At 40.4% G+C, this 22,944-nt stretch overlaps 1 protein-coding gene across 3 annotated transcripts; it reads left to right on the top strand.

Annotated features, from left to right (window-relative positions):
• Window positions 1-906: 906 nt before the first annotated feature.
• anapc5 (anaphase promoting complex subunit 5) lies at window positions 907-21,717 on the top strand. 3 transcript variants are annotated; one of them, XM_034212741.1, is made up of 18 exons: window positions 907-1,396; window positions 1,727-1,806; window positions 2,080-2,189; window positions 2,481-2,724; window positions 2,887-2,953; window positions 3,129-3,230; window positions 3,328-3,518; window positions 3,714-3,795; window positions 4,027-4,119; window positions 4,585-4,766; window positions 4,992-5,127; window positions 5,284-5,358; window positions 5,975-6,096; window positions 6,183-6,290; window positions 6,498-6,645; window positions 7,299-7,461; window positions 15,335-15,373; window positions 19,179-21,717. In XM_034212741.1, the coding sequence occupies exons 1-18, from the start codon at window positions 1,199-1,201 to the stop codon at window positions 19,397-19,399; spliced, it is 2,361 nt and encodes a 786-aa protein (XP_034068632.1). In that variant the 5' UTR covers window positions 907-1,198; the 3' UTR covers window positions 19,400-21,717. The 3 variants fall into 3 exon arrangements, with proteins under 3 accessions (XP_034068632.1, XP_034068633.1, XP_034068634.1); XM_034212742.1 differs by having other exon boundaries at window positions 15,338-15,373; XM_034212743.1 differs by lacking the exon at window positions 15,335-15,373.
• The last annotated feature ends 1,227 nt before the right edge of the window (window positions 21,718-22,944 follow it).

A 22,944-nucleotide genomic window follows, 5' to 3' on the forward strand; every position in this document is an offset into this window, starting at 1 on the left:
AATTCAGTACAGAATCCTCCTAATGACATACAAAGCCCTCCATAACCTGGCCCCATCCTACCTAACTGACCTCCTCCGCTGACACACTCCCACTCGCTCCCTCCGCTCTGCTACTGCCAACCTCCTGTCCCCTGCCCCACCCCGACCAACCTGAAGTCCTGGGGCGACAGAGCCTTCTCCGTTCTTGCACCCACCCTCTGGAACTCACTACCCCAATCCATCAGAGATTCTTCCTCCCTCACAGCATTCAAAACATCCCTCAAAACCCACCTGTTCAACACTGCATTCAACCACTGACCACCCCCCCCCCCCCCTATTTTCTGTTTTGTTTATCTCTTTTTGTATTTTTCTTTGTTTTGTTTTTTAATTCTCTGTCAAAGCGTCTTTGAGTTTCCTGAAAAGCGCTATACAAGTCTCATGTATTATTATTATTATTATTATTATTATTATTATTATTATTATTATTATTATTATTATTATTATTATTATTATTATTATTATTATTATTATTATTATGTGCACATATTCACCGGAAGTATGCCTGTCACTTGTGATATTATGTCCACCTTGACGCTGAAGTTTCGTTTAAATAATAATGACTTTCTGCCATCTAGCGGCAATAATCGTCAATATGATGATAGTATATTGCGCGCCACTTCTGCACAAGATTGTATTAACCACTTCCGGCTAATACCTTCAAAATAAAGATGTACTTACTGTGACAAGCCAGGGGAAAAGTCATCTTAAATCATACTAATCCTTCAGTATCGGCCTTTGAAAGTATATCACCTACATGTCATTATTATTTATTTGTTCTTCTTGCTGTTGTTATCGCAGCATTGCTTGATACCTGCACATTACGTTTTATGAAAAACAGTCGGTTAGTGACGTATTATTAAGGGGACAGAGGGAGGGTTGTTTGAAAGCAAAGAGGCAACTTCTGTCAACATGTTTTAAATAAAACGACGTACCTGAGTCAGTAAAATGCCTTATCTTCCAAATTAGATGATACTAATGTTGATACATTATTTCCTTCTTGAGACTTTTAATCTGAAGGTAAACAAACTTGAGATGCTAGCTTACTGTTAGCTAGCTGCTGCTCTCTGTGTAGCTTCTTGGACTATTCTTTCCGCTAAATGGTGACCCACTCTGCCACAAAAGGTTATTTCTTGACAGCATTTTAACACGACCTGGCAACATGGCGAGCGTGCATGAGAGTTTGTATTTCAACCCTATGATGACGAACGGAGTGGTCCACGCTAACGTGTTTGGGATCAAAGACTGGGTGACTCCGTATAAAATATCCGTCCTGGCGCTGCTGTACGACATGACTGCGTCTAAAACCACTCTGCCCGAGAGAAGGAGGCTTAACAAACTCATCCTACCCTTGCAGCAGGTTGGTTTTATCAATATATTATCTTGCATACCTGTGTGTTGTTGAGCAGCTGTATCACCCAACACCTGTAACAAAAATGTTACATATGTGCATTGTGCAATGTGTTATAAACTAGGAAATGTAGTGTTTACAACTGTCATTCTGCAGCTACTTCATTACTTCTACTTGTTTCACTTGTTTTTGTATAATGCTGCCACTTGCCTTTTTATACTTGAAATGTGTAATTATTTTACGCTTTACTAAATATCGTTTTTATACAGTTTTGTATTTGTCTCTATCAGTACTGTCTCTAATTAAGGAATGCTGATTCTGTACCTTGTTTGTTATCAGGGTCCAGACCTGACTCTTGGCCAATTCCTGAAGACTGTGGAGGAGTGTTGCCCTCAGACTGCTTATGCTGTCAAACAACGGTATGCTGCTTCCGTCTGAAACACCGGGACTTTATTGAATTACTTCATAACAGGCAACGCTGTAACTCTGGTAGAAAGGGTCACCAGGCTACTAGTTACTGGTGCTTTCATTGTCTCTTAAGTTTAAGAAATTGTAGCACATAATTTTGATGTAGCATTTGGTATGGCATCTAGTGGAATGATAACCAATCTGTTAGATAATACAATATCACAATAATGTTAAAGTTTGGACCTGTGTAGATGCTGAGGGGCCATTGTCTTTTTCCTTCAAAGGCTGCAGGAAATGGCAGATGGAGAGCTGAAAGACATGGAGTACTTCTTTTCCACTCTTCCCACTCCATTCACTGCTTTTGATTCTGAGGCTTATAAAACCAGTGTTGTAGGTGAGTAGTACACAGGATTTCTCAGCTTTTTAAGGGATACTTTGGTTTTATTGAAATGGGGTTGTATAAGGTAAAACATTTTATTGTAGTGACAGTCTAACTTGTTTTAGATGTAATGGAGAATCAGGCCGGAGTATATTTTAAGTGCATGCTTTATTTAAAATATCTTCTGTTTCTCCATGGATCGCATACAACATTCATAACATTTTGATTGTCCCTTTACATTCTGAATTGTCTGTGTTATTCTCACTAAGAGGTTTTGCATTCATTTGTTTCCCTCCTATTTTTTAGGTCTTTTTATGAGACACATGCTTCTGGCCTACAACAAGCTGTCTTTCAGTCAGGTCTACAAGCTGTACAAGTCCCTGCAGCTCTACTACCACAGTCACTACGCCAAGCCTGCTGACGGGCGGCTCAGTTTGCCGGCGCTGGTCGCTGACGACTCCGACATGGACCTCACCAGCACTGAGGATACTGTGGGAGACCGGATAGACAGAGAGGAGCTGGACACCACACTGCATGAGTCAGAGCTTCGGTGAGTGGATTATAAATTGGATTTTGTTCTAATCATTGGCACCTACTACTATAAATGTATTCACTGTGTGTCTGCGCAATGTGTTCAGATTACTAACTGGTCAAACTTCTGATCAGAGGGATTTTAAAAAGCTGACCTTGTGTTATTTTTTCCCCACTGTAGGAATGACAATACTCCAAGCAGTGGCCCTCTGTCACAGAAACAAGCTGAGTACTTTCTTGCAAGACAGGTGAGATGTTAAATCAAGAAACTTTATCTGACTGTATTAATGAATTCTTGTTTTAATTTGTAGATTTGCCACAATAGATAATAAATGAACCAGGCATCAGCATCCTTTGTTTAACCTAGATATGGTCATATAGCACCTTAGGGTTCTTACAGTGTTTTAAAACATCTTTCTGCAGGCTTATCTTCTGAAGAACGATGAGAACAAAGCTCTAAAGCCTGCTGCACTGCAGGAAGAGCTCAACAACATGCTGAAGTTTAACCCGGACTTTGCTGAGGCTGTGAGCTCCGTCCTCTCATTTTATTCTACTATGTCAAAAGTCTTCCATAGCGGGAATATCTTTTGTATCAACTCTGTGATTTTCACTCTCTCCTCAGCATTATTTAAACTACCTGAACAGCATGAGAGTCCAGGACATCTTCCTCTCCGCCCACTGTCTCTTACATTATTTTGACCGCCTCATCCTGTCTGGTAATGAAGGAAAGAGCAACGGGGACGAGGGCTACGGCCGAAGTCTCCGCTACGCAGCTCTCAACCTGGCTAGCCTGCATTGTCGCTTCGGCCACTAGTGAGTACAAGAACTGGTGGAGTCTTAACAATGAACATGTTCCAAAAACAGAGTATCTGTAAAACATGGCTAAAATGTGGCTTGTGGCGTATTTTTTACTTGTGATGTGTGCCATTTTGTACAGTCCATGCTGTATGAAAAGTGCTATATAAATAAAGCTTTATTATTATTATTAAAATATCTGCTCTCCATTAGTCAGCAGGCTGATCTGGCTCTACAGGAAGCCGTCCGTATTGCCCAGGAGTCCAACGATCACGTGTGCTTGCAGCACTGTCTGGTAAAATATGTTATTCTACACAACTATACGATAATACTTCATTGTGAGATAAAGTCAGATTTTTTTTTTTGCATCACGATTTTAATGCAGATTTGATCTGGAAAAATATCTATTTAACTTCAGAAATGCCTAGTGCATAAAGATTGATAAAGACTGATGAATTAAATGGTTAATTATGTCTGAATTTAATATGAGTGTACCTTATTTTACTCCTGTCTGTCTGTGTGTCAGAGTTGGCTGTACACCCTGGAGCAGATGAAGGGATCTGACAGCACGGTGCTGACGGAGGACTCCGTGAAAATGGCTGCCCATTTCTGCCTACCAGTGAGTGCCACATAAGCGCTTTAATAAGAATGCCTTTATTAAAGTGGCTGGCAGTTAATTCATTATGTTTTAATTGCCTTGGCTCACTTTGAAAACCGTTCAGCCAAATCCTGATCACAAAATGCTGTCATCTTAAATGTGGGCATAACATAAGAAACAAATATAAAAATCTGTACTAAACTGCTTTGTTAATGCTGCTTTGAGTTTACATTTTTTTATTTTTTTTATGAAAGGTTATTATTAAATAATTCTGATTAAATCCTTAGTTTTATTTAATAAAGGAATATATAGGAAGCTTTTAAATAAAAAAAACAGCGAGTTAAAACAGAGCTTGCCACACATAACAAAAAAAGCAGCACAGAATGCATCCTTCATCATTGATTGTACACATCTTAACCAGAGCTTTGCATAGGTTTTATTTTGACGTGTTGTCCACCACACTGATGATAACCCTCTCTGCTGTAGTACCTGGCCTCTCTGGGCATTCAGTCTCTGGTCCAGCAGGGGGCGACGCAGGGGAAGACAGCCCACAAACTGATGGACGCTCTGAAGGACACTGACATCCTGCACTGGAAGCACAGCCTGTCGGAGCTGATCGAGATCAGCCTGGCCCAGACTACGTCCATATGGAGGATGTACGGCAAGAGGTCAGGCTCTTCAACTCGCTCCCCCCTGACACCCATTTGTCAGTTGTGTTCACTTACAGTGAACTGCATGCTCGCAGGCAACCGTCCCTTCACTCACAACAAATCATCTCTGTGAAACACGCCTGAAATGTCTCATGTTTTGTCTTGAGTATAAAAATACATATTACAAGTTAAGGTGTACAAATACATGATTCAGGAGCAGCCCTTTTCTTGTGTCTCGTGCAGCACCATGGCTCTGCAGCAGGCCCAGCTGCTTCTCAACATGAGCAGTCTGGAGCAAGTCAACTTCGGGGTCCAGCAGAACAACACAGAGGCGTTCGCTGTGGCTCTGTGCCACCTGGCCGAGCTGCACGCTGAGCAGGTAACACATTTAATTCGATCTCGTCCGTCTGCTTTCTGCCCCGCTCTAGCACATCCATTAGTCAGGTGACCCGGCATTGAGGCAAAGGTGATAAACATGGATCAGGTCTTCCTTACAGCTCCCTGACTTCAACATGTCTGTTTGCTTCTGTTGCAGGGCCTGTACTGTGCCGTTTCAGACATTCTCCAGCATCTGAAAGAACAGTTTCCTCCTCACTCCCAGCATGCAAAGGTGCGCTCTCTTAACCCTACTGTAATATTCAGGACAGACATTAGTAACTGAAGACGTTGAGAAAAAGTGTTAAGGCTGGCCAGCAAACTGTAACAAACACAAAGTTGTAATGCTTCTATTAAATGAATTTGTGAGGCTTATTTTTAAACCAACAAAATGTTTGCTTCTTGCCTTATTTAGATAATGTTTAATGAACACAGGGGGAAATGCACATATTTTTTCCATTTGACCTAGTTTGTTTACACTAAATGGTTCATGGGGATTGAATGTTTTTCAGTTTTGAAGTTGTCTAACTGTCTACTATTAACATTTATATTAAAATGAATATAATGATTTAATGTACTATATTTAAATATGTGATTTAAAAAAGGTTAAAGCACACTAGATAACAAGAATCTCCATAAGTCCGAAGCTTTCTAGGGATTTAGGGATCTACGCTATTTTACAGCGTTATAATTTGTGTATTTTAAAACAGGTGTCAAAAGTCAGATTTCATTATTTGGGTCTTAAGGCATGTGGGAGACGTTGCTTTATTCTTGAATGCTTGCATAATCCATGATAAGAAATATACTAAATAATGATATTTTTGTTATTTTTACCTCAATCTTTAATTCAGCTCTGGATGCTGTGCGATCTGAAAATCCAGTTTGACAGACACATGAACGAAGGGAAATACCATTTGGCAGAGCCACTAGTCACAGCCATCTCTGCCTTAAACAAAACAGAAGGTCTCTACAGGTAACAGCCTTACGCATTATTCTAACAATGGCTATCGCTAACGTGTGTATTTTGTGTCGGAGCTGTAACAGTGTGTTTTCTGACAGGAAAGCTCAAGTTTTGAAGGCTCTGAACCGCAGCACTGAGGCGTACAGCGTCTTGCAGCGGCTGCAGGTGCACTGTGAGAGGACTAAATGCACAGAGGTGGTCATCAGGTAGACACTTTATCCATTCTGGTGTGTCCTGGAGTGTAGAGGACAGTGAACTTACTTCAACTTAGCCTACATTCTCTTTTTATTTATGGAATTGAATTGACTCACTTATTTTAGGGCTACCATAAATATTTAATGTATGACGTTCAAGCTTCGGTATGAGCTGCATTTTCTTCTTGTGTGCGTCATGCCCTTTTCTGTCTCATACAGAGTTATGCTTTCCACCGCTGAGCTCCACTGGGAGTCGTGTGGCTTCTCCACAGCTCTCCCTCTCCTCCTGCAGGCCTTGGCTCTGGCCAGGCAGCACCACCTCCAGTCCCTGGCCTCAGAGACCATCCTGCACCTGGCCTTCACTCAGGTCATTCACAAGAAACACATCAAAATGTTCCCACATACAAATCACAAAAGCATTACAAAGCATTGCATTACGGCTGGTGTATAAAATTAAAATAAATACAACACTTGCTTTCTTTAGGTGGTGCAACGCTATTTTATTTGTAGAGCATCAAGGTAATTGCTTTACAGGAGCATATAATTATACTAAACTTGTTGAAGCTTCTTACATTTGACTGCTCTGTTTTTTCAGCAGGATTACAGAAAAACTAAAACCAATTTCAATTCAATGTTTTCATAGGGTGAGGCATAGGCCAAGTAAGAACACATTACATTTTTGAGCGGATCCAAATCACGGGGAAGATACACAAATTATTTTTCACTTACAATAACATGGCAAGAATGGCATAAGTGCTGCATTTTATAATAAAAAAAATAATAGTTCCTATATGTGAATATTCACATTAACACAGCTATCAAGTTGATTTTTAAATGTTTTGAGCAATAAAATCTCAATGTTCCAAAGTAAATACTCAAAGCTCATGGATACATCAGTCAGGAAATAACCTTTCAACTGGAAAGATGTGACCAGCCCAGGAGCATGTGAATGCACCATTGCCCTTGGCAGATGTCTATGCTCAGAGTGCCGTTCTAATTGTCTCTGTTTTCTGTCTGCAGCTGATGTTGGGAGTTCCTGAGCACGCTCTGAGTGTTCTGCATGAAGCCATCGAGCCTGTTCTGGCCCACGGATCGGTCATGGACAAGGGCAGAGCCCTGCTGCTGACCGCACGCTGTCAGATGGCTGTGGCTGGGTTCAGGCCAAACGGACAAGGGCAAGCAGGTAACTGACCACTTCGCAGTACATCTGATCTCATAGACATTACATTAATGTAGAACAGATATTACCATTCAAAGAAACAGAGCAGCATGCACTCTGCTGCTGAGGGTCACTTTCTTTTGAACCAAATGACCACAATGAACAATGTCTGGACTGCGGTCTTGGCACAGTGGGCTAGTGCAGGGGTTCCCAACCCCCGGTCCGCGGACCGGTACCGGGCCGCGGAGGTGTTACTGCTGGGCCGCGAAATAGCTGTGAGTTTATCGTAATATTTGCAGAATTATAAATATATAAAAATATTTCATCATAATATTTTTTTCAAAAAGTGTTTAATTTTCGCACCTATACCAGTCATATTATTTCATCCAGTAGCCTAGTTAATCTTTCACCAGAAAACCGTTGAAAATGGCTTTTATGATGTTCCGAGGGATTCGGCGGCTCAGGGTCTCAGCCTCTCGTGCGCACGAGAAAGTTACCGGTGCGCCAAGTAGGAAGAGGAGCGTACAGGAGACAACCGTTTAATTGCAGACTGTTATGTTAATGTGGGGAAATGGCAGTGCATACATTATTTGAGATATATTTCAAACTCTGACCTCATTTTAACGACATGTCGGCCAGGGGTGTAGAGCTATTTGTTTAAGCTGGCAAAACAGGAGAGTAAACCAGTCTGCCTTGATCTATGAATTCATGTCCGGGACTCTCACGGTATCGGCTGCCCGCAGCTGTTATAGAAGGAAAACCTCCTTCACTTCATGAAATGGCTGCAGGCAGCATCAGGAGGCAGTATACCCCGCCTCTGAGAAGTGCAGCACCAGCGGGTAAAGATGTGCCTTTTTACTCACCGCCTTCGCTGTGTTTACCTTCATCAGAACAGCTTAAGAGTGACTGCAGGCTGCTACGTGTTAACCACACACACCTCTACACACATCTCTACACACATCTCTACACACATCTCTACACACATCGAACTGCCCGATTACTCCCCCTTTTATTCGTTTTATGAAGGAGATGTCCAAGGCAAGGCAAGTTTATTTATATACAGGGTTCGTACGGGTGCTTGAAATCCTTGAAAATGCTTGAAATTTGACGTGGTGTTTTCAAGGTTGGGAAAGTGCTTGAATTTTGGGAATGGTGCTTGAAATTGAGATAAAGTGCTTGAAAATGTAAATGCTTTACTTTTACAATAAATTGCTGTCTGACTGAATAGTTCGCTTTTTAGATTAAAAGAAAATAATTGCTTCGCTTCTAAAACAGCTCCGCTGCACCTTCCCGCGCTATGCGCGCGACCTGCAAGTGTTTGTTTTACGTGTGACCTGGGCATTCTGATGAGAGTGATAGATGACTGTGTGCCAGGAGGTTGCAGTTTCAACGAGCGTTGGCTAGCAGAAGACAAATACAAGCCATGGCTAAGACGAGGGTCAAGCCCACGAGTAGCCTCCTGCAAAGTTTGCAAAAATAATGATGCGAGAGTCTGCGCTGACGAGCCACATGAAAGGTACGCCGGAGTAGAGCATTTTAGATTAGGCTAACGTTGCATGTTACGTTTGTTTAAGCTAACGTTAGCTAGCTGAAAAGCGAACTCGATTGAGGGATAATAATAATTGCAGGGGACAATCATTTCAGAGGAGCGTACCTATGTTATGTGCGTTACAGTCGCCATCCTGTGGTGTTCAGAGGATGAAGCACTCACGGCATTTCGTGTTATAGACACGAAATATAATCTATTGATTCGACACAGAGCGATTTTGAAAGCAATGTATTTCTACTGGTAGTATGTTTCGTGCCTAAACCAAATGTGACTTGCTCTCTCGAAATCAGTCACATTGACCCGAAGACACATTTTTGTTTGTATTACTGGTCTGGGGGAAGCTCGCGAGTGTGTTTGTGTATTTTTGCGTTTGTGTACCGGGGAAACACTCACAAGAAACACCGGCTGTTGTTATGCCTGCTGTGACGTTACATTAGTCCGTTCTCTGCTTGTAATTATGCCGTCACAAGCTTCAAAGTTGTATTTATCATCTGAATTTGCCGAAACAAGTTTAATATTCTGAAAGCCAAGAATTGTTTATTTGAAAACAGATGAAAATAAACTGTCTTTTATATAAAATTGAAGTATTATACAAGTAAAACTACATTTAGCTTTAATCCCATGTAATTGTAGAATGAACACAGTCTTCCTTTGAAGATGTATAAGTCAGGTGTCTTGAGTAGTCAGCATTACCTACAAATCATTGTACACATTTGTAAATATTATTTTCCACTTGTTACCATTGTGAGTCTATTTTTATGCAGCTCTGCGTGATTTTGTGGCTACAATTCAGACTAATACGCTACCAGAGGTGGAATAAGTACTCGATCTTGTACTTGAGTAAAAGTAGAAGTACCAGAGTGTAGGAATACTCTGTCACAGTAAAAGTCCTGCATTCAAAATGTTCCTCAAGTGAAAGTAGAAAAGTATTATCATCCAAATCTAGTTAAAGTACCGACAGTAAAAGTAGTCACTGTGCAGATTGGTCCATTTCAGAATAATATATATGATATGTTTTATAATGATTGATCATGAAAGTGTTCTCAAAGCTGGTAAAGGTGCAGCTAGTTTGAATGACTTTGTATACTGCAGGGTAGCTTGTGGATTTACTCCAGGTGGAACTAAAGTCTGATTCAACACTTGATTAGATTTCACATCATTCATCCAGGTCTGTAAAGTAACTAAAGGTATTAAATACATGTAGTGGAGTAGAAGTACACCATGTACCTCTGAACTGTAGTGGAGTAGAAGTACACCATGTACCTCTGAACTGTAGTGGAGTAGAAGTACACCATGTACCTCTGAACTGTAGTGGAGTAGAAGTACACCATGTACCTCTGAACTGTAGTGGAGTAGAAGTACACCATGTACCTCTGAACTGTTGTGGAGTAGAAGTACACCATGTACCTCTGAACTGTAGAGGAGTAGAAGTACACCATGTACCTCTGACTTGTGTTTACTGCCAACCTAAAAGTACCTGAAAAATAGTAATCAATAATGTATTGAAAAGTTATTTGGCTGATTGTTTTATATTGGCTCAGACAGGTTATATGGGACATACAGATGGGTCACTCATTTTGAAATATTAAACTTAGTTTTCTTTTCTTTAATTTGTCATCCTCGTGTAGAATGCTATCACGAAACACACATTTGGTTGTTTATAGCATAAAGAACATCTGATTTAATGTGAGGTAGGGAAATAATCATTTGAGTATGTGTATATAAATATGTAATTTACAACAGCTGTAAGATGCTTGAAAAGCTGGAAAATGCACCTTGAAAATGCTTGAAAAGTGCTTGAATTTTACTTTGGAAAAGGTGTAAGAACCCTGTATATAGCACTTTTCAACACAAGGCAATTCAAAGTGCTTTACAAAAAATGAAAGACATTAAGAAATAAAAAGAAAAGCTAATAAAATAAACATTAAAAGAAAAAATACATGGATAAAGTTACAGTGCAGTCTAAGATATGAATAGTTCAATTAAAAGCAGCGACAAAATGAAAAGTCTTCAGCCTGGATTTAAAAGTAGTAAGAGTTGCAGCGGACCTGCAGGTTTCTGGGAGTTTGTTCCAGATATTTGGAGCATAATAACTGAACGCTGCTTTACCATGTTTAGTTCTGACTCTGGGGACAGAAAGCTGACCAGTCCCTGAAGACCTGAGAGATCTGGATGGTTCATAATTTAGCAGGAGGTCAGAAATGTATTTTGGGCCTAAACCATTCAGTGCTTTATAAACCAGCAGCAGTATTTTGAAATCTATTCTTTGACACACAGGAAGCCAGTGTAAAGACTTCAGAACAGGAGTGATGTGATCCACTTTCTTAGTGTTAGTGAGGACTCGAGCAGCGGCGTTCTGAATCAGCTGCAGCTTTCTAATAGATTTTTTAGTGAGACCTGTGAAGACACCATTACAGTAGTCCAGTCTACTGAAGATAAAAGCATGGACAAGTTTTTCCAAATCCTGCTGTGACATTAGCAGGGTTCGTACGGGTGCTTGAAATCCTTGAAAATGCTTGAAATTTGACGTGGTGTTTTCAAGGTTGGGAAAGTGCTTGAATTTTGGGAATGGTGCTTGAAATTGAGATAAAGTGCTTGAAAATGTAAATGCTTTACTTTTACAATAAATTGCTGTCTGACTGAATAGTTCGCTTTTTAGATTAAAAGAAAATAATTGCTTTGCTTTTACATAAAACAGCTCCGCTGCGGCCTTCCCGCGCTATGCGCGCGACCTGCAAGTGTTTGTGTTACGTGTGACCTGGGCATTCTGATGAGAGTGATAGATGACTGTGTGCCAGGAGGTTGCAGTTTCAACGAGCGTTGGCTAGCAGAAGACAAATACAAGCCATGGCTAAGACGAGGGTCAAGCCTACGAGTAGCCTCCTGCAAAGTTTGCAAAAATAACGATACGAGAGTCTGAGCTGACGAGCCACATGAAAGGTACGCCGTAGTAGAGCATTTTAGATTAGGCTAACGTTGCATGTTATGTTTGTTTAAGCTAACGTTAGCTAGCTGAATAGCGAACTCGATTGACGGATAATAATAATTGCAGGGGACAATCATTTCAGATGAGCGTACCTATGTTATGTGCGTTACAGTCGCCATCCTGTGGTGTTCAGAGGATGAAGCACTCACGGCATTTCGTGTTATAGTCACGAAATATAATCTATTGATTCGACACAGAGCGATTTTGAAAGCAATGTATTTCTACTGGTAGTATGTTTCGTGCCTAAACCAAATGTGACTTGCTCTCTCGAAATCAGTCACATTGACCCGAAGACACATTTTCGTTTGTATTACTGGTCTGGGGGAAGCTCGCGAGTGTGTTTGTGTATTTTTGCGTTTGTTTCCCGGGGAAACACTCACAAGAAACACCGGCTGTTGTTATGCTTGCTGTGATGTTACATTAGTCCGTTCTCCGCTTGTAATTATGCCGAAGCTTCAAAGTTGTATTTATCATCTGAATTTGCCGAAACAAGTTTAATATTCTGAAAGCCAAGAATTGTTTATTTGAAAACAAACTGTCTTTATATAAAATGTAAGTATTATACAAGTAAAACTACATGTTGCTTTAATCCCATGTAATTGTAGAATGAACACAGTCTTCCTTTGAAGATGTATAAGTCAGGTGTCTTGAGTAGTCAGCATTACCTACAAATCATTGTACACATTTGTAAATATTATTTTCCACTTGTTACCATTGTGAGTCTATTTTTATGCAGCTCTGCGTGATTTTGTGACTACAATTCAGACTAATACGCTACCAGAGGTGGAATAAGTACTCAGGTATTGTACTTGAGTATAAGTACTCAGATCTTGTAGTGAAATTATAAGTACTCAGATCTTGTACTTAGCAAAAGTAGAAGTACCAGAGTGTAGGAATACTCTGTCACAGTAAAAGTCCTGCATTCAAAATATTCCTCAAGTGAAAGTAGAAAAGTATTCTCATCCAAATATAGTTAAAGTAGCGACAGTAAAAGTAGTCATTGTGCAGATTGGTCCATTTCAGAATAATATATATGATATGTTTTATAATGATTGATCATGAAAATGTTCTCAAAGCTGGTAAAGGTGCAGCTAGTTTGAATGACTTTGTATACTGCAGGGTAGCTTGTGAATTTACTCCAGGTGGAACTAAAGATTCAACACTTGATTATATTTCACATCATTCATCCAGGTCTGTAAAGTAACTAAAGGTATTAAATACATGTAGTGGAGTAGAAGTACACCATGTACCTCTGAACTGTAGAGGAGTAGAAGTACACCATGTACCTCTGAACTGTAGAGGAGTAGAAGTACACCATGTACCTCTGAACTGTAATGGAGTAGAAGTACACCATGTACCTCTGAACTGTAGAGGAGTAGAAGTACACCATGTACCTCTGAACTGTAGTGGAGTAGAAGTACACCATGTACCTCTGAACTGTAGTGGAGTAGAAGTCCACCATGTACCTCTGAACTGTAGTGGAGTAGAAGTACACCATGTACCTCTGAACTGTAGTGGAGTAGAAGTACACCATGTACCTCTGAACTGTTGTGGAGTAGAAGTACACCATGTACCTCTGAACTGTAGAGGAGTAGAAGTACACCATGTACCTCTGACTTGTGTTTACTGCCAACCTAAAAGTACCTCAAAAATAGTAATAAATAATGTATTGAAAAGTTATTTGGCTGATTGTTTTATATTGGCTCAGACAGGTTATATGGGACATACAGATGGGTCACTCATTTTGAAATATTAAACTTAGTTTTCTTTTCTTTAATTTGTCATCCTCGTGTAGAAGGCTATTATGAAACACACATTTGGTTGTTTATAGCATAAAGAACATCTGATTTAATGTGAGGTAGGGAAATAATCATTTGAGTATGTGTATATAAATATGTAATTTACAACAGCTGTAAGATGCTTGAAAAGCTGGAAAATGCACCTTGAAAATGCTTGAAAAGTGCTTGAATTTGACTTTGGAAAAGGTGTAAGAACCCTGCATTAGTCTTTTAATCCTAGATATGTTCTTTAGGTGATAGTAGGCTGATTTAGTAACTGTTTTAATGTGACTGTTGAAACTCAGGTCAGAGTCCATGACTACACCTAGATTTCTGGCTTTATCTGTTGCTTTGAACATTGCAGACTGAAGCTCAGCGCTAACTTTTATACGTTCTGCCTTGGCTCCAAAAACCATTACCTCAGTTTTATCTTTTTTTAATTGGAGAAAGTTCTGACACATCCAGTCATTGATTTGTTCAATGCACTTACTCAGTGTTTGAATTGGAGCATAGTCTCCTGGTGAAATTGTTACGTACATTTGTGTGTCATCTGCATAGCTATGGTAACTTATTTTGTTGTTCTTCATTATCTGAGCCAGTGGTAGCATGTAGACCAGGGGTGCCCAACCAGTCGATCGCGATCGACCGGTCGATCGCGGGGAGATTCCCAGTCGATCGCGAGATGTGTCTAAAAATAGAACAACAATATTCTGTTTTATCGTTAATGTCCTGCAACATAATCTTCCTGTACCAGAATAATGCACTTGAACGCATCAAAGCTTTGTGATTGGCCGGCGTGACCCCATGTGTCGGGGCGTGGCTGGTGAGCAGTGGGCAGTGCACTAGTTCGCTAACGTTGTCCGTGTCAACAGGAGAGACAGTCCGCACACACACAAGACCGCAATTATGGCAGAAGCAAAACATATATAATTTTCACTCCGAGTGGGAGGATGATTATTTTTGTATCTATTCCAATTCAAAGTCCATCTGTCTCATCTGCAATGCGAGCGTGGCTTTATCGAAGAAGGGTTATTTAGGAGCGGCATTTCAAAACAGTGCACAAACGCTACGAGACGGAATTCCCTCCTAATTCTGCCCTACGCTCCAAAAGGGGAGGGGCCTGAGAGGACAGCTAAATGCACAGCAGTCCATTTTCACCAGGCCCAACAACAAGAGCAAGGCTGCTACCATAGCATCTTATCGTGTCAGTCACGTTCTTGCGAAACACATGAAGTCTTTCAAAGACGGCGAAGTTGTGAAAGAAGCATTCCTGGAGGCTGCCGATGCGTAATAAAAATAACAGAAGCATTTCAACAGGTTTTTGATATGATAAAAACTCAAGTTAGATACCGTTATTAATCAGCTGTAAGTTTGAGTTTGTTTGAACTTATTCATTATAATTATTGTACAAAATGGTATAATAATGCAAACTTAAATTGATTATAGTCTATTATCAATTCAGGTTAAGAAACTAGTGTTGCTTGCATCCTATTTTAAAAAGGCATTTATTTTTATAATCTACTAAAATGCAACAAAAAATGGTTTGATTCTATTAATGTTGTCTTTTGTATTGCACTGTTGCAGCAGATTCCTGTGTAGCTTCAGATCTGAGTTGTCTTATTGGTAAGACTCATTTATACTTTTGTAGCAACACTATTTTTATATAATGGCAAAGAAAGGGTTCAGAGTATTTTCTTTTTTTCCTGTGTCATATGTGGCAGCACTGTTCAATGTTTCTTGAATACATTACCCACTTATAACAACACTGTTGTGTAACTTCAGTTCAATACTTGTATGTGTGTAGATTAGAAAGAGGTAAGATAAAGGATCTGCAGTGTTTTATGAAGTATTCATCGTACAAAGGTCAGTTTTATACAAGTAGAAGTGTGTATTTACCTGGTCAGTAATGGCTACGCCTCTCTATTTGGACTGGTAGATCTCGGCAGACTAGCAACTTTAAAAGTAGCTCTCGGTTCAAAAAAGGTTGGGCACCCCTGATGTAGACGTTAAAGAGAAGAGGCCCCAAGATGGAGCCTTGAGCTACCCCACATGTCATATTTGTCAACTCAGATGTGTATTTACCTATAAAAACAAAGTTGTTTCTGTCCTTTAAGTAGGATTCAAACCAATTTAGAACTGTTTCCGAAAGTCCCACCCAGTTCTCCAGTCGGTCTAGTAATATGTTGTGGTCAACTGTGTCAAACGCAGCATTGAGATCTAATAATACTAACACTGAAGTTCTGCCACTGTCTGTGTTTAAGTGGATGTCATTAAAGACCTTTACAAGAGCAGTCTCAGTGCTGTGGTTTGGACGAAAGCCTGACTGAAACACATCAAAACAGTTATTTAAATGCAAGAAATTACTCAACTGTTGAAAAACAACTTTTTCAATGATTTTACCTAGAAATGGCAGGTTTGATATGGGCCTGTAATTGTTCATTACTGAAGCATCTAGATTATTCTTTTTTAAGAGCAGTTTAATGACTGCAGTTTTCAGGGCCTGTGGAAAAATACCTGAGTGAAGAGATTTGTTTACTATATGAAGTAGATCTGAGGCCATGCAACGAAAAACATCTTTGAAAAATCCTGTTGGAATAATATCAAGGCAACAGGAGGAGGATTTCAGAAGTTGAATAATGTCCTCTAGGTTTTTATCATTAATCTGATGGAATTGTGTCATGGTGTTTCAATTGATGTTAAGTGGACACAGAGACAACACATTAGCTGTTCCTGATGCAGAGGCACTGACTGCTTGTCTGATTTTCTGAATGTTGTCAGTGAAGAAGGAGGCAAAATCATTGCACGCCCTGGTGGATAGAAATTCAGAGGCTACTGACACTGGGGAGTTAGTTAGTCTGTCGACGGTAGCAAACAAGGCACGTGCTTTGTTTTTGTTTTTGGTAATGATGTCAGAGAAGAAAGACTGTCGTGCGTTTTTCAATTCCAAATTATAAAGGCCAAGTCTCTCTTTATAGATTTCAAAGTGAACCTGGAGATTTGTTTTTCGCCACCTACGTTCAGCTTTTCGACATTCTTTTTTTTCTGCTCTCACGGTCATGGCCTTTCTCCATGGAGATATTTTCTTGCCAGACACTTCCTTTACCTTAGTTGGAGCAATGGCATCTATAACATTTTAATTTTTGAATTAAAATGATCTACTAGCTCATTTACTGAGATGTTAGCAGGGGCAAGTGTGGAAGAAAAATTCTGAGTAAACATTTCCCTAGTATTTTCAGTTAAATATCGCTTTGTGGTTACCTCTTTTTGAACATTTTTGTGAACAGAAATAGAGCTCTCAAAGAAAACACACAAATGGTCAGAGAGTGCAACATCAGTCACCACAACCTTAGAGATATTCAGACCCTTTGAGATAATTAAGTCCAGAGTGTGCCCCTTATTTTGCGTGGGCTCCGTCACATGCTGAGTCAGTCCATAGCTATCAAGAACACAAAACAGTTATTTTGCCCCTCTGTCCTGGGGGTTGTCAACATGGATGTTAAAATCACCAACAATGACTAGACGGTCAAAGTCAATACACACTATAGACAGCAGTTCAGTAAAGTCATCAAAAAAGCTTGCACAGTATTTGGGTGGTCTATAGATATTTAGGAACAGAGCTCGAGAGGAGCATTTCAGCTGAAGGGCCACATATTCAAAAGAATCAAAGTTTCCATAAGATGTCTTCCTGCATTGAAGGGAATCATTGAACAGAATAGCAACTCCACCCCCTTTCTTATGCATTCTTTCCTGACTCATAAAACTAAAGTTGGGAGGGTTTGATTCGATAAGAACAGCTGCACTGTTATTTTGTTCAATCCAAGTTTCTGTTAAAAACATAAAATCAAGATTGTGCTCAGTGATAAAATCATTGATTAAAAATGTTTTTCCTGCCAAAGACCTGACATTTAATAAAGCTAGTTTAAGTTTGTTAAACACACTATCAGTCAGGTTTTTTGTAACAAGCTGTGGCTGACATGGAATCACTGCTAAATTAGATAAACTCACACAAACGTTTGAGCGCTTCCTGTATCTAAGATGATTCACCGCTCTTAATCTATTACCTATCAACACAGATATCGGCAAAGCTACAGGCAGGCAGGGCCCTGGCATGTCCTGGAAAGAGTTGAGAGTGCCATACGCCCTTGAGCCTGGACCCAGCACATATCAGTTTGCAGCGTTTTGTACACACACATCCCTATCAGGCTTTGAATGGGAGGGAGGACCCACCACCCTGCTCCTCTCATCGTAGGCGGGCAGGGTGAGGGCTACACTGTAGAAAGGGGGGTTTGGAAATCTGCTTCCATCTTCCTTGTATTGTTGTGGTTTGGATGATTGTGGTAGGCATGGTGATGAAGCCGGGGGAGATGGTGCGCATCTCTGCTTCGGTGATTTTGGTGGGCGTCGTTGAGGGGCGGGGGTAAAGGACATGCTGCCAACCCTGCGTGTCGCCTTCATGCGGTCATCGAACTCCAGGATGGTGGGCGAGGGTGAAAGGGTGAGCGGAGAGTAGAGAGAGCTGGGGGATGAATGAAGAGTATCCTCAAAGGCGTTGACAGGGAGGGTGACGGGCAGTGGAGACTCCTCCATTTGTGTCATAGGTCTCCCATAATCAGAACATTCCTCAGGCGGATGCAGTGATACTTCTTCAGGGTTTTCTGCGCGATGTGTTGTGTCTCTCTCCTGTTTTGATTCCTCTTGTTGCTTGTCCTTGGCAGAGGGAACAGATTGATGACGCAGGCAGTTGAATATGTTAGAGATAAACAATTTCACTCCTGACTTGTTCAGGCAAACTCCATTTGCCTTGAAAAGATGTCTGCGGTCCCAGAAAAAGTTAAAATTGTCAATAAAATGAACAGAATGGTCAGTACAGGCCGTTGAAAGCCAGGTGTTCAGTGCAAATAATCTGCTGAATCTCTCCACTCCTCTTCTGACTGGCGGTAGAGGGCCACTGATGAACACCTCTGCATTTAGAGAGCTGATAGTTTCCAACAGACATTTAAAGTTTTTTTTCAGCACTTCTGACTGTTGTTTCACAACATCATGTGTTCCAATGTGCAGTACCACATTCTTCACAGTCGGATGTTCAGCTCCAATATGCAGGATCTTCTCAGCCAAGTCAGAGACCACATCCTTGGGAAAACAGAGTACTTTGGTGTTGTTCTTATTACACAGACCTTTTACATCTCTTACAGCAGAGTTACCCACAATCAGAGTTTCAGGCCCAGTCATTAGCTTTCCCTCTAGCCTTTTACTTTTGGAGTAGCTATTGGAACCCCTGGTATAGAGCGCTTTGAGCACCTGGAAAAGCGCTCTAATAAAAATGTAATGAATTATTATTATTATTATTATTCTATTATGACTCATCTATATCACAGGTCTGTGTAGCTGTGCAGCTTCTTTATAAACTCTTCTTGTTGTCTCCTTGCAGATTTTCACTTGGCGGGTTTGGCCGTTGACACACTAAATGAGGCAGCAGGCTATTTCTCCAAGCTGAACTGTAAGGAGCGGCTGCGGGACGTCCACTACCTGCAGGCCCTGCTCCACCGCTCCCTGGGACAAACCTCGCACTGCCACAAAAGTGCAATGCTCTTCCGGCTGCTGGACCAGGAGCTGCAATCCCCAGCGCCTCCAGTCTCCATGCGACTGTAACTTCTTCCTGTCCAACAACCAACAGGAGTCATTCTGGCTGAAAAGGACACTCCTGAGTTGAGTACCTACTGCGCTCGCTAGATGGTGACAAATATCTGTCCTTCTCTGTCGGCACTAAAACATTTCATTTGCAAATATTTAGGCAATTGTGGAACTCTTAGCACGCAATGCCTGGGTAATAATTAGAGAAGACAATGTCAGTATTCATATACAAGGCTGGGTTACCGGCAGACCCTAAATAGAATCCTCGTCTCTGCACTCGTGTCCGGGTACCGATTTGAATGGTGGCCTGATGATAAACATAGCGTGTTTTAATAACACTTCAACCTCAGCAACACTCCAGGATTGTCAGACAGACATAACATGCCTCCCCACGGCATGGTAGAAAGGTTGAAAGTTTATCAGGTGCTGTCAAGGCTGTGCTGATTTACCTGCCGCTTCATGATGAATGAGGGTAATATCACAGTTAGCCACAAGATGAATGTGTTTCTGTGGCCAGGATGATTCATATTCCGGCTGAAGAATACAGATGAAGCTGGAATCCGAAGGAGAAAATCGTGACCACATCTATAATGCAATAGCCCTTCGATGACATAACACCAGATACTATCCGTTTTCCACTTACATCTGTCACTATTTGAGATAACGACTTTTTGTATGGTGACATTACATTTAGGTGGCCTGACGGGCCTGTAATCCATTACACGCTGCTCGTCTTTCAGGAAAATAAACGACTTGTTTTCTCTTATTTGGTTCTCAGTTCATCTGGCTCATGTAGGAATAATTGTGAAGGGTAATGTATCTGAGAACATCTCTCTGTGAGAGTGTAGTAACAGTTTTGTTTTTTTAAAGGAGCCCTATTCTGCTTTTTGGGGCTTTCTCTTTCTTGTAGTGTATGATATAGGTTTCTGTGCGAGTGGAAATAGTTGCTGCTCAAGCATCTTTAAGGAAAGTAGAGCCCTCGACAGGAAATGTCTCTTCTGTCTCTTTTATCATCTGTGCATGCTCCCTGAAACTGCCATGTTTGGTCTCGTGTCATTCACTGGACAAACAGATAGATAACAGTGGTGCATAATAAAAGCAGGCCTGCTTTCTATGTAAATATCACTCGTCATGTGATTCTCCACACTCTCACCAGTCAAATCTTGTCACTGTTGCTTGTTGTATTCTGGCTTCAGTCCCCGGGGCCAAATGGGGCCTGTATTTAAATGATTGTCTAGATTACAAATAACAGTGTGTACAGTACGTGGGCCAGATCAAAGTTTAGGATTAACTAATGTTTGTTATAACACACTACCAAAGGAATGTGTGTGTTAACAAAAGTGCAGAGTGTATTGCATTCAGTTTATGCATATGTGCAAGAGTCTTTATGTTCGTTGTATAGTTTGCTGAAGTGAGATTCAAACCACCTATTCTTATTCATCAATTTGCACAAAACCATTTACAGCCGAAAGCTTGCTATTTGAGTGATTTTCATTGCAGCAGAGGAATTTACATGAGAAAGAAAAGATCTACTTAGACATATTGCGTTTCCTTTCAAAAACAACCCGATTTCTTTTTTTTAAAGCAGCTTAAAATATTTTTGAGTTTAGAAAAACTTATGAATTATACAAATCTGACTTGAGAGTGAGCTTTGTACCCATTGGCAGCATGTTGTCACCACACAGTGAAAGTAAAACAGGGTCAGTCTCTTCGGGGGTTCTGAGTGCTGCACACGTTTTGTTTACAGTCCAATGAGGAAAACAATTCATTCAATGTATATGTTCAAGTGCTGAAACGGTGAGTTAATTAAGTTAGTCAATAGACAAAGTTAATTGACAGCAAGTCGTATAACCAGTGAATCTTAAAGGTGACATGCCATGCTTTTCCGGTTATTACCCGTCCCCTTGTGTGTTATGAAGGTTTTTATGCATGTAAATGGTGTGCAGAGTCAAAACTATGGAGTCAGATTTGGGTCAATATTCTAGCGCGTAAAACAAGCTACTCACGTGCGGAAAATGTGCTTTTACACATGCATAAAATGACCCTTGCGCGCAGATTAAACCCCCGCGAGCGGCTCTTCGCTCGCTCGCGAGAGACAGCCCTCTATGGAAAGCCATTTGCATCACAATTCGCACGTTTATTCGCGCGGATTAACGGGGAGGTCCGTTTAAGTTCAAAGTCTCAGTAACCAATCAGTGAAGAGCAAAACCAGACCAAAGCAATCTGTAGATGAAAAGTTCCTGACATTGTGAGGCTGTAAATTGTACGTTATTCCAGATTCAGGGGACTATGTATTAATTTGGCTTTCAATATAATAAATATATCAATCAATATAACCTGCCTTCATTGTCTTTTAAAAATAAAATCGCCTTACCTTATCTTACTGAAGTGAAGGGTATTGATGTCTCCTTAAATCACCTTTTAAATGTACTTCTTATAACATGGCATGGTGTAACATATCAAAATGTTCAGTCTCTGGTCTTGCTAGAAATGCAATGTCACTCACCTTAGAGCACTGTCTTATGAGATACTTAGCTTAGAAATCAGATTTTTGGAAAACTTAAAAACTCTTGTGAAAACACAGATGTACTCATGTCATCCATTTTTTTTTGGTGTTTCAGATGTGGTTTACCAACGTTTTTGGTTCACAAAAGTAGTGAAATATATGAATTACACTATAGGCCTATATACATGTGTTGTTCATGTCTAAAATGAAAATGTGTAAATTAGAATTTGGAGTAAAATAGTTCTATCACTCTACTTTCACCACAGAAAAGTTACATCAGGACTGATTCATGACTTCATATTCCATACTGAGGTTCATGTGATGTGTACAAATACAAATTGAGCATTACAACTTTTTTTTTCAACCAACTATTTATGTTAACATAAGAAACTGTAAAATCTCAATATTTACAATACAGGGTTCATACACTTTTTCACCAATGATTTTAAATGACTCTTTCATGTGGCTAGCATGCGCTGCCTCGCCCATATTCGAAATATTGAATATGTTACAACACAGTTTGCATTTAGCACGTCTTGGGTCAATGTCTTTTGATAACCACAATTGGTACTTATTCTTTAGAAGCCATACATTGTTGAAACTGCACTTCCCTGGCATCTTTATATCAAATAGTAGCTCCTGTAGACTAGAGGGCATGATTGTAAACATCTCTCACCAGCGAAATACTGCCACAGTTGCCATTTTACGTTTCATTATACGATACAGTATTTATTATCATTATAGTATTACTATTTCGGCGATTAGATAACATATAAATTATATTTGATGCAACTTTAGTTATATTTCCATGACTTTTCCAAAACTTTGGGAAAGATATTGCATTCCATGACTTTTCCAGGTTTTTAATGACTGTACGAACCCTGACAATATCAGAACTTTCTCAACCAACTATTCATTATAAATGTAAAGACAGGGGGAGCAGTGCCATGGTCTTTGTCTGTCTTCCAAGACAGTGGGTCTGGCTGCTGTGTAGGTGGGGGTGATGGTGTGGGGGTGATGGTGCATGGGCTGCTGGTGGCTGTGTCGGCGGGAGGGA

The sequence above is a fragment of the Gymnodraco acuticeps genome, unplaced genomic scaffold, assembly GCF_902827175.1.
Source record: "Gymnodraco acuticeps unplaced genomic scaffold, fGymAcu1.1, whole genome shotgun sequence".
NCBI classification, from domain to species: Eukaryota; Metazoa; Chordata; class Actinopteri; order Perciformes; family Bathydraconidae; genus Gymnodraco; species Gymnodraco acuticeps.